We start from the raw sequence: 11,541 nt of genomic DNA on the forward strand, positions 1-11,541 counted from the left end.
CCGGTCAGGCAACTTCCTGTGTTTTAAACTTTGCCCTATAACGAGATAACATCTGCTGATATGCTGATTAAAACTTGAAAACCAGTCTCAAATAAGCATTTGGTTCATCTCTTTAAAAAATTTGGGGGGGGGGAGGGTGGGGGTGAAGGTTACTGAATATATTTCCGCAAATATCATGTTCCACTAATTTGTACTAACTAGAGAGTAAGAGGATAAATGGGCAAAGAACAGTCTTATTGCAAACCTGCCTTCAGAATTTCTTTGAAAAAGGCTCCCGACAGCCTTATTTTATTTTTACTTTAGTTTTTTTTTTTAGAAGATAATGTTGCATACACGTTTTCCAAAATGATGCCTAGAACTGTGGCGGATGGCCATTACTTCAAAAGAGAATTCTTTCGAATTATTATCCAAACGAATGCGTATTATCAAAGTTTAAAGAGTCCTAAGTTTGGATTTGGAAAAGTTCCCTGAAAAGTAGTAGTCAAATTGTAGTCAAAGGATATCATAGATGATTGTCACTTGTCACTGTGTTTCTGGATTAAAAATATATATATATTTGGGAGCTTTTCCATGGATAAGCGCCGCAACAAGGAAACAGATGAGAGGGAAGAAGGCGGAGGGAGTTACGTTTCGGTGTAGAAAGCGTCTTGTGAACTATTACCGAATGATTAAAGATCAATTCTTTTGGATCGCGTTTCACAAATGATCATACTAGTCAGGTTGAGACACAAGAAAAAAGAAAAAAAAATTTCACAGGGATTTCCTCAAGACAACATGTTTAATTGTACATTGTTGAATATATCATACATGAAAAAAAAGTTTCTAGACTAGCAAACCAAAACTAGAGCCAGTCTATTAAAGCAAGGATATTACCTAGGATAACAAGCCTTAATTTAATCCCTTTCTTTGCCGCGTGCGTGACCCCTGTAGTTCAGTTTAACGAATAAAAATATCTCCATGTGGTTAGCCACACCTTTCAATTGATTTGCTTGAGTTTTTCCGCATGGATCATTTTGTAGGCCAGCTTTCACCTCTGTTACCATCAAAGTAATAGTAAAGTTTGCCGCTGCTGTAAAGAACTATCCCTTTACTATCAGGCGCCACCAAGTTGGGCACTACACCGGAACACTGGTCGGAAACCTGTTTTACCAGTTTACAGGAAAGAGACCCCCTCCTCTGTTGCACCAAGCTGCCAGTGCCTTCCTTGCATGCAATCCAGTTGTTGATGTTGCTCTTGATGAGGAATTCCTTACCAATGTTGCGCCAAATAGCAAAGTCCAAGGCCTCATAATGCGTCTCGCTCAGTGGAACCGTTGTGGACACTCGAACGTCAGCAATACTGGCTGACCAAGATGGACGCGGATTAACAGCATTTTTGCCACTGGTGAAACTTGAGTAATCTGTGAAAGTGTAACTCCAAACTAGTGTCCAACCTCCACCGTCGGTCTGCTGGTCGCAGTAGGCCTGGAAGGCATTACTATGGGAACCTCCATCCGGGTCTATCCAATAGACACCTGACTCGGCCGAGCGAACTTTCTGTTTCAGGTCCTTACAGTTCAACATTGCGAATTCTTTGGATAGCCCTATGGAGAATATGGATGATGAAAACACAGTCAATGTACCCTACAGAAATTAAATTAACCCAAGAAACGGAAATATTTCAGATTCCTTAAATCGATATCAAAATATTAAATAATACATGACCTCGAACAGACATGACAACTGAAATTAACCTCCAAATATGAGACTCAAATCAGAGTAAGGTTTGTTTGTTACCTTAATTGCTTGGTTCAGCCAGTTCATATTTTCCTTCAGTTAGGCGTTTGATAATCTCGCTTATGCAGAACAGTGAAGTTTTGTGAAGATAAAGTGTTCCATTTGGGTCCATTTCAAGCACTTTAAACCTCGGCGGATCCTGTACGCTAGGGAAGGAAGGAAAACTATCAGTCTAATAAGATCACGTATTATTTGGTCAGCAATCAAATATATTCTGAATGGACGCGCAAAAATATTATTTGAGAAGTTTTTTGGTGCAAGAGAGGGACACAACAACTTCTGCTTATTACTCAGGCGTTAGTGAAGTGAAAGAGTATGTTTCGTAATTGATTAGTTAAGATGGTGGAGCGTGTTTTGCATTTGATTGATTGAGAGGGTCACCCGAGTTTTCTCGACAAATTACAGGGCGTAGTCAAGCAAAGGCATTTGAATCCCGGATTAATGTCCAAAACTAATTGAAATTTGCTCTGATTTTTAATTTTTTAGTTACTCGATTATTCCTTATGAATCTTGTGGTAAACTGTACATCAAACATCTCTAGATACGTTCCCACCTTTCGAAGCCAGAGGCAAACTATAACTCGCTTTCAATGGTTTTAAAAGAAAATTGATTTAACTTGTCATTACCAGGAAGAAAAAGGTGAATTTGTATCACAAATACATATATGAAGATGCTGAGCTTTACGGGTAGAATAACTCTTATTTCAAAGCACAATGGCCTATAAGGTTTCCGTGAAGACGGGTTATTACACAGTACATTATTACTCAAGTATAATAAGACTATTATCTTACCTTGATGTTGAAGTGGTCAAGCCAAGAGTTGAGAAGAAAAGCCAAGCAGTGATTAGATGATTAAGCATTTTCCAGCTTGGTATCCTGAGTTAGATGGCAACACTCGTTTCTTACAGCAGATGGATTGTCTCGAGACTGCACGACTTTAAGTTGTAATCTTGATGTAGGTGTTGGTTGAACTGAATTAAGGAGCCTACTTGATCGGAATGAAGTAGGTTGAGCTATATTTGAAAAATGAGAAAAATAATAATAACAGGATTATCATAAGTTTTTTAATTACTTCTTCAAGAAATTGTCTAATTAATGAGGATCAGTGTGAAATACTAACATGGTTAAATATATAAGCTATTTAACCCTTGTATGGAATTTGTTTTACGTGCGGCACTGGATCTTCTCCAATTATAGATGTTACACGAGGGACGATATAAGAACGAATTGGGACTTTATTCTTCCTACAGCATCTCAGAAGCGCCGCTGTGAATGTTTGAGTTCATAAATGTGCCACAATGTTTTTCGTCAGGAACTATTTGGACTGAATCCAGTTCCAAAATAAAAGGAAAAAAATTTCCTGCTGTTTAACCCTCGATACTCATGTGGTAAATAACATCGCTTCCTCTATAGACAACAAAGAAACAACTAACACAACGAATATATGAAATTCATATATCTGAGCTGCGGTTATACTGAGAAACTTATGTGCACGATTCTCGCAGTAAAGAGCACCATTTAAGTAATAGTGAAAATCAGACCTGAAAAAAATTCGAGCCTGTACGGTTCTAATTTTCACTATTCCTTAAATAATGCTCTTTACTGTAAGGATCATGCACATACAAAAAAACAACTGTCTAAGTTTTTCTAGATTTCTCTAAACTCTTGATACCGTCGATCATCACATATTGCACAAAAAGCTTCATCATCATGTAATTAGAGGACAAGCCCTCGACTGAATCTCCAGCTATTTGACAAACCGGCAACAGTTTGTTTAATTTGGTACAACTCTTAGCCTATGAACAGGCTCCCGGCTTGGAGGAGCACAACGGTGTGGAGCAGGGGAATGTGTCCCCACGTCTGATTGAACGGGGAGCCTGTTCGCAGGCTAGTACAACTCTTTGACGACTGGATTTTATTACATGTGGAGTCCCGCACGGCTCAATCTTGGGCCCCACGTTGTTTATAATCTAAATCAATGACCTCCCAAATGCATCGGATTTGGTAAAAACTCTTTTATTTGTTGATGAAATAAGTCTTTTTCATTCTCGTTAAGATCCTAAACAGAACATCTCCGTCGTGAATTGTAAAAAAAAAGGTAGATAATTTGCTGAGCTAAACATTGCAAAAATTAATTACACTCTTTTTCTCCCAAAATAAAAACGCACTGTTGTAAATGATTATATCACTCTTGTTATTATTGGCATCGAGCAGGTTGAGCTAACAAAGTTTCTTGGAGTTCTTGTTCATCAGCATCTCTCGTGGAAGTTACGTACATCCCACCTTGCTAACAAGATAACGAAAACTATTGGAATAATGAGTAAATCTCGCGAATCGTCGTTACTGCAAAATCTTTACTAACCTATACCATAAACTAGTGTATCCTTATTTCAGCTATTATAATCATGATATTGCATGGTCTTAAACTTATCCTTCTAATTCAAACAGGCTTTTCCTCCTGTAGAAACGTATAGGCAGAATTATAGGTGGAGCCGAATCTAGCTGTGCCCTTGTTCTACGATCTTATTATCCTTGGTATTTATAATGGTATTTAGTTTAATGTTTTCCTTGTAGCTTGGTTTAAGTCTTCCTTTCATAATAACCTCCTTCCTAATGCTTTTGATACTCTTTTCTCCACTAATCATGAACTTCATACGTACGATACACGGAATACTAGCAGCTATCGTCCTCATTATTTCAGAACTTATACCAAGCAGTTTACGATTTTGCAGCAGAGTCCAAAGGTTTGAAATTCCCTACCTCGTGGTCTTATCTAATCCCATAGATTCTCCATCTTCAAGATTTCGCTAAAAAAAATTTCTCATTGACAGAACACGAAGTTAAACTCGCCTGTCTACAGTTATTAAAACTATATTCTACATCGTGTGAGGAAACCAGGTTTGATGAGCTTCTAGATTCTGCTGGGCTTCTTCGACACATTATGAATAGATGACCCTAAATTGTAATTTTTATGTGTTTGAGCACAGGTGGGTGAAAAATAATACTGTTATAGTTATTCCTTTAGATTGCTGTAAACAACTGTAATTTATTTGTGTGTGTGTGTGTGCTTGTGTGTAAGTGGCAAATAAATGAATAAAATTAATGAGTTCCCTTGACAGTTCCCGCACACATTTGAATCTTGCTGAAAAAAACATCAATAAATAAATAAAAAAAGAAAAAAGTGAAATGAAAAGAAGAAATCGCAAGCCATTCCGATATGTTTTGTAAGAACAGAGCTCGTATAACTTAAGTTTAAAGAACAAAAACATTTCCGTGTGGATTAGCCACTTATTTCAATTGATTTGCTTGAGTTTTTCCGCAAGGGTCATGTACTGCCCGTTGGATATTTGTTGAATCATCAAAAAAAAAAAAAAAAAAAGTCCACAGCCTTCATGAATCATCCGGTATCAAATGACCTGACCAAGTTTGGTACTGAACCGAAACACCCATTAGAAACCTGTTTAACCGTCATACAAGTTATAGAGCCCTTCTTTTCTTGCACCATGCTTCCAGAGCCTTAACTGCATGCAATCCAGTTGTTGATGTTGCTCTTGATCAAGAATTCCTTGCCGATGCTGCGCCACAATGCAATGTCCATAGCCTCAGAGTGCGTTTCGCTCAGTGGAACGGTTGTGGACACTCGAACGTTAGCAGTGCCGGCTGACCAAGATGGACACGGGGTGGACAGCACTAGATTTCTTGTTGAAATTAGAGTAATCTGTAAAAGTGTAACTCCAAACTAGTGTCCAACCTCCTCTTTCAGTCTGTTAGTCGCAGAAGGCCTGGAATGCGTTACCATGAGAAACACCATAATAATTTAATAATAATTTGATATTTATATTGCACAAATTAATATGTGGATATGATCAAATGCGCATCACAACACTTTTCGGGGGACTTTGGCCAGACTGCATCAGCAGTTTACAAACAGTCTAAGGAAACTTATTTGAAGATGCCCTCCCCCCCCCCCAATTCCCAGTAAACAGGCCAGACCACATCCCAGTAATCTCGTGAGTGGGTTCTTTAACGTCCCCTGCTTAACCAAATTAACTAATTAATAGATCCTGGTCTATCCAATAGACACCTGAATTGGCTGAGGGAACTTTCTGTTTCAGGTCTTGACAGTTCAACATTGCAAATTTTTTGGACAACCCTATGGAGAATTTGGATGATGAAAATACAGTCAACACATTTCTAACGTGGCCCGCAGACACAAAATTTACTCAAATTTTACTCATCTCTTCGTTACCTAAAGTACTTTGTTCAGCCAGTTTATATTTTCCTGTAGCTAAGCGTTTGATAATCTCGCTTATGCAGAGAAGTGAAGTTTTGTGAAGGTAAAGTGTTCCGTTTTGACCCATTTCAAGTACTTTGAGCCTTGGCTGATCGTGCCTGCTAAGAAGTAATGAAAAACCATCTCATTATCGGTAACAATTGAAAGTCGAGGACGAAGCCTTTTTCTGGTGTTGAAGGGGAACTGATTGTCACGGGCGCAACATACGCAGTAGGTAAAAGAAGATAAGGCAATTTAGGCTTCTACATGTATAGTGCCTAGCCTCCCAGATGATCTGTGAGCGATAGTAACAGCTTAGAAACACAGCCACAAGTTATGAAAGGACAAATTTTAGTGGGTCGCTTTACTTCCTTAATATCTGTTTTCTGTCAGAGAAGGAATTTTATCACCAATTACAATTAACAATTGGTTCATGCTTTAGCGTGCACTATCGAGTTATGGAACACGCGGGAAGTTTGGAGAGCACGAAAGAAGCGTAAGAGTTGCCCGAGGCGATAGCCGAGGGCAATTCTAGCTTCTTGAGTGCTCTCCAAACTTCCCACGTGCTCCATAACTCGATAGTGCACAGCTGAAAGCATGAACCAATTGTTTTAGAACATAGCCGGTGGAATTGTGCATCAAATGCGACGCGAAAAACGGACAACAATATCAGTTGAAGCGAATCGTGACGGCGCTGATGCCGAGTCTCCTTTTCCTTTGTTTTTCTCTTTTTCTGCCTCATTTAAGAACTCTAGCCCATGAGAAAAGGTCGAAACATTGTCTTCGTTTTCGGACTAGCAGGCCGAGTTTCTGTTTGTATCCATTATTGTCGCGAAATGTATTATTTTTCCCCGCACTAGCAATGGCCGCTCGCGCGAAAAAAAAATTTCTGGCGAAGTCGGATTTGCTGACGCTATCAGCGTGCACTATCGGGATTTTGAGCACGCTTACGTATAATGAATTTGATTGCGCGACTCTGCTAGCTATGTTCTAATAAGTAATAAGTCTACGTTCTAGTAAATAAACAACACAGTATTAGCATACAGCCTTAACTCGCCGTTTGGAAAGTTATGGATAGCTAATGTGAATATAATATTGAGGGAATTCTGGAATTTCGACTTCGTTATTAACGTTTCTATTGGCTGATTACGTTTGGCGAGTTCGAAGCTGTGCAATAATCCTACGCTCTTAATCGTGACTCTTGCAAGTTCCCTGCAGTGTGCAGAGCTTAAATTTGTGCCCATTCAGCCATAAACTCAAGGAAATTGATCGAATTACAAGCTTGGGTTAAGCAAATCTGGAAACGTGCTGTAGAACTTCTTACAGTTACTCCCTAATACAGGAACTCGCCCGAGAATAACGTTGCATTTTACATTAACAACTTAAACGCTTCTCCTATTAAGGTTAAAATCAACTCGAAGCTACCTAACTCTGTGATGTTATCGATCTGCGCTCGGGATGTTACAAAACTAAGTAACGCAGTAACGAGTAACGGAGTACTGAAGTGAAAAAACAGAATGTACTAGTGTGAGTTAGCCATGATGGAAAGAATGATTACGTTTTGTCGAAATTTTCATTTCGAATTTTATTCTCGTAGGCTTTAATTTTTCAATTCAGTACATCAAAAAGCAAATTTAAGTTGACCGGGTCATAAATTTACATGACTTTGAACTCGCGAACGTGTTCATTTCATGTACCAACTTTCGAAACGCTTAATAGAGTGAACAAAAATGACTAAATTTCAACGTCACAAAAAAGAGGTATTTGTCGTTAAAACTTCAATTGCTTTGGAGATTTTCCTTCAACCGTAAAATAATGGCATTTATCAAGATCAGTTCGTTTTTGTATCGAAATCATCTCTTTGATTAACTAGACTTAATCAGTATTCATGGACATAAGTTTGATTGAAATATTTAATTGCTTTAATTATCTCGAAAGTTATAAACGAAGTTTACACAAGATAATCTTAAAAAATAAACTAGTTAATAGCTTGCTTTCCTCAACTATTTCTTCTAAATGAATTGCGAACTTGAAATTTTGAATAAATTTTTATTGATAGTCATTCTCCGGGAAAAATCATGCTTGCTCAATACAAACTCCCCCACGGTAGTCTCGCTAACTGTCAAAACTTCAATATACTGTTACCGAAAAGCCGTCATTAATTGGATGACATGGATAACAGAGATTGGAAATAAATTACCACGAGTTTTATCCTGTTTCTTTTAGGACTCTGAACATTTCAAACAATGTTTGTCGGTCAGTTGTATTTCAACTTGGATTTGGACCAAACGATCGAAAAAATTCCATTTTACCCATCGACCAATTGACAGCGGTCAATTCAGGATCAGTAACAGTTGAACGATGTTGCTTTATTTAACGATCTTCTATTTTGTTTTCTTCTCGACCTCGAGGTAAAATTAGCGTTTTCACAATTGAATGAATTTTCAGTTTACTTATGATTTTTGAGTGCTTTTGCTTGTGGTTGTTCACATCGCAAAAAACTCGGACCAAACGTTTGTCACAGAATTGTTTGTTTCTGATCTTCGACACCAGGGGAATGGATCAGCAACGTTTCAGAGTATTGGACATGGACACAAAAGGCAATCTATATCTTTACAAGACGGCGCTATTGTGCAAGAACGAGATAATCAAACGATTGAGAAATGGGACGTACAGTTTAGCAGAACAGGGAAAAAAGGGTAGGAGAATTTCCTTTTCCTTTTTAAGACATCGATATAATGATAAACCTAAGAAAAGCGAGCTGAGAGCGACAAGAATGCCAGTGCCCTTTTACCTTGTAGCTCGTTAACTATCATCTTGTGACGATTAGAAATTTCAAAATATGTCTACTCTTACGCCTATTATCCGAAAAATCTTTGGTCTAGACTGATAAAACGCGTGTCTTAAGTGCATCTTCAATAAAGTGTAACTCTCATTATTTTTGATATGTCAGTTCATTTGGTTTAACGCCAAACATTTTTGTTGGAATCAGTCTTGAATTACAAGAGAGACAAGCACCAGTTGATAATCAAGTAAAATAGTCAGGCCCGGATGAGACATTTGTAATTTTATTTTTTGCCCGAGGTTTACCAGCGCACAGTAATGTTTTACAATCAGAAATATCATTTGTGAGCAGATGTGAAAGGAATGTCCTGATTATATATATATTTTTTTCTATACACTTAGTAGGATTGTCCAAAGACTCAGCAGCGCTAAACTGCAAGGATCTTAAACAGAAATTACCATCAGCCGTGTCAGCCGTCTATTGGATAGATCCAGACGGCGGTTCCCGTAGCAACGCTTTTCAGGTTTACTGCGACCAGGAAACGGACGGAGGGGGCTGGACGCTAGTTTACAGTTACACCTTCACTGCCTACTCAAGCTTCTGGACTGGCAGAAACGCTGTCACCCCGCGCCCATCTTGGTCAGCAAGGGACGCTAACGTTCGAGTGTCCACAACAGTTCCACTGAGGGAGACGCAATATGAGGCCATGAAGTTTGCTTTGTGGCGCAGCATTGGTAAGGAATTCCTGATCAAGAGTAACATCAACAACTGGATCGCATGCAAGGAAGACAAAGGTAGCTTGGTGCAACAGAAGAAGGGGTCAATCCAATGTAAACAGGTGAAGCAGGTTTCTAAACAGTGCGCTGGAACGGTACCAAAATCCCTGTGGATTGGTAGTCGCGGAGCTGGACTCAATGCCAGAAGTTTATATTACTACTTTGATGGAGACACAAGGATAAATTCACCTACCCATGATCCTTGTGGTACAAATCGACTAAACCAGTTAAAAAACGTGCCAAACCCACACGGGAACATTTTTGTGCGTTGAAAGCCTGATATGAGAGTCATAAAGAGCTTAAGATTTTTACTCGGTAAGCATTTTACAAGATTAGGGGTTTTACTATATCAGCGGCATACGTGTAATTTTCTGTTCAGAAATTTCAAAGCTAATAAAGATGGGTCGTAAATTTTATGGGATATCAGTTTCTGATTTTGTTGAGGGCTTCACTTTCACCTCTTCCCATTAGAGCGACTACCTGTGTTTGACTTTTCGACCCAAGATGAGGTGAGATATGAAATGTGCAGATTGACACTTTAAAAACAGTCTTGCATGCGCATTTTTAGAGACGAGAGTAGGCTACTCAATAGATCACTACAGATCTCGTGTTTCACTTTGAGAAAAGTAAGAGGATGAAAGGGTGAAGCACGCTTATGAAGTAATTCCCCCCGGAAATTATTTGATAAAAACCCCCGAGTCAATGGCATCTATTTTCAGAATGAAATATTGTATGCTTGTTTTCTAAAATGGTGCTTAGGATTGTGAAAACTGGTCAATGTTCCCAGAATACCCTTTGAAATATCATTTAGCGCTCCAATCTAACGAGGGTTGAGTAACAGTGAGAAAAGACTGCTATGTCGGAGACAATGTAAATCATCGTTTATTAGTGTCACAATCTTCATGAATCTAGATTACAAGTTTTGAAAATATTTCAATTTTCACCGCTACGAGAACCTCCATAAAAATACATTTTGATTAAAGAAAATAAAACAAATATTTGCGACTCTTTGGCACCATTAGATCACAAAACACCACAGGGTCACTTCAAGCATTTCGGGGAGGGGGAAGGGAAACTTAATGATAAAAAAAACTTAATAATAAAAATATTCAAGCAATTCCTTTTCTTATCAACCATCAGTATCGTTGCGTATCTTTTGACATACGTATCGTTGCCAGTTGCGTATCTTTTGACGTACGCCTGCCGGCCTTTACAAATTATGCAATACCTCCTTAAGCTAAGGACTAAATAATCAACAGTTTTTGATCATGAAAAAATTTTTTCAAACACTATTCCTTTCCTTTACGACCATCGACAATGACCAGTCGCGTATCATTTAGCGTATCTTTTGACGTTGCGTATCGCTGCCAGTTGCGTATCGTTTGACGTACGCCTGCGGGCCTTTAAAAATTATGCAATACCTACTGCAGCTAAGGACTAAACAATCAACAGTTTTTGATAATGAAAAAAGTTTTTCAAACACTATTCCTTTCAACAACAACCATATGAAACATATGTGTGAACTGCGGTTATGAGACGTATATGAGAGCACGATCCTTCGCAGTAAAGCACTATTTGAGCAATAGTGAAAATCAGACCTGAAAAAAATTTCAGGCCTGTACGGGATTCGAACCACTGACCTCTGCGATACTAGTGCAGCGCTCTACCAATTGAGCTAACAAGCCAACTGGGAGCAGGCCATCAAATTGTTGTTGTTGTTTGATTTATCATCTACGGGTTTATGTCGAATTAATTTGATGGCCTGCTCCCAGTTGGCTTGTTAGCTCAATTGGTAGAGCGCTGCACTAGTATCGCAGAGGTCAGTGGTTCGAATCCCGTACAGGCCTGAAATTTTTTTCAGGTCTGATTTTCACTATTGCTCAAATAGTGCTTTACTGCGAAGGATCGTGCTCTCATATACTATTCCTTTCC

At 38.7% G+C, this 11,541-nt stretch overlaps 1 protein-coding gene and 2 pseudogenes across 3 annotated transcripts; 1 reads left to right on the top strand and 2 right to left on the bottom strand.

Annotated features, from left to right (window-relative positions):
- Nucleotides 1-936: 936 nt before the first annotated feature.
- LOC148731822 (uncharacterized) lies at nt 937-2,759 on the bottom strand (annotated as a pseudogene). The gene is made up of 3 exons (XR_016001726.1): nt 2,568-2,759; nt 1,777-1,922; nt 937-1,583 (listed from the first exon to the last, which is right to left on the bottom strand). The product of XR_016001726.1 is annotated as an uncharacterized LOC148731822 (transcript).
- Nucleotides 2,760-4,652: 1,893 nt separating this feature from the next.
- LOC148731823 (uncharacterized) lies at nt 4,653-8,207 on the bottom strand (annotated as a pseudogene).
- Nucleotides 8,208-8,276: 69 nt separating this feature from the next.
- LOC148731824 (uncharacterized) lies at nt 8,277-10,030 on the top strand. Of its 2 annotated transcripts, none has more exons than XM_088760710.1 (3): nt 8,277-8,459; nt 8,602-8,747; nt 9,238-10,030. In XM_088760710.1, exons 1-3 carry the CDS (start codon nt 8,410-8,412, stop codon nt 9,879-9,881), a joined length of 840 nt encoding a protein of 279 aa, XP_088616836.1. In that variant the 5' UTR covers nt 8,277-8,409; the 3' UTR covers nt 9,882-10,030. The 2 variants fall into 2 exon arrangements, with proteins under 2 accessions (XP_088616836.1, XP_088616835.1); XM_088760709.1 differs by having other exon boundaries at nt 8,278-8,459; nt 9,235-10,030.
- Nucleotides 10,031-11,541: the final 1,511 nt, after the last annotated feature.

Source organism: Stylophora pistillata, chromosome 5 (assembly GCF_964205215.1).
Source record: "Stylophora pistillata chromosome 5, jaStyPist1.2, whole genome shotgun sequence".
Taxonomy (NCBI): domain Eukaryota; kingdom Metazoa; phylum Cnidaria; class Anthozoa; order Scleractinia; family Pocilloporidae; genus Stylophora; species Stylophora pistillata.

What these genes read in the sequence shown, in the direction of transcription:
- LOC148731824 (XM_088760709.1), top strand. Translation starts at nt 8,410, where the DNA reads ATGTTGCTTTATTTAACGATCTTCTATTTTGTTTTCTTCTCGACCTCG. An exon ending in GTTTTCTTCTCGACCTCGAG is followed by an intron (nt 8,460 to 8,601) that starts GTAAAATTAGCG and finishes CTTCGACACCAG; the next exon opens with GGGAATGGATCAGCAACGTT. An exon ending in AGCAGAACAGGGAAAAAAGG is followed by an intron (nt 8,748 to 9,234) that starts GTAGGAGAATTT and finishes CTATACACTTAG; the next exon opens with TAGGATTGTCCAAAGACTCA.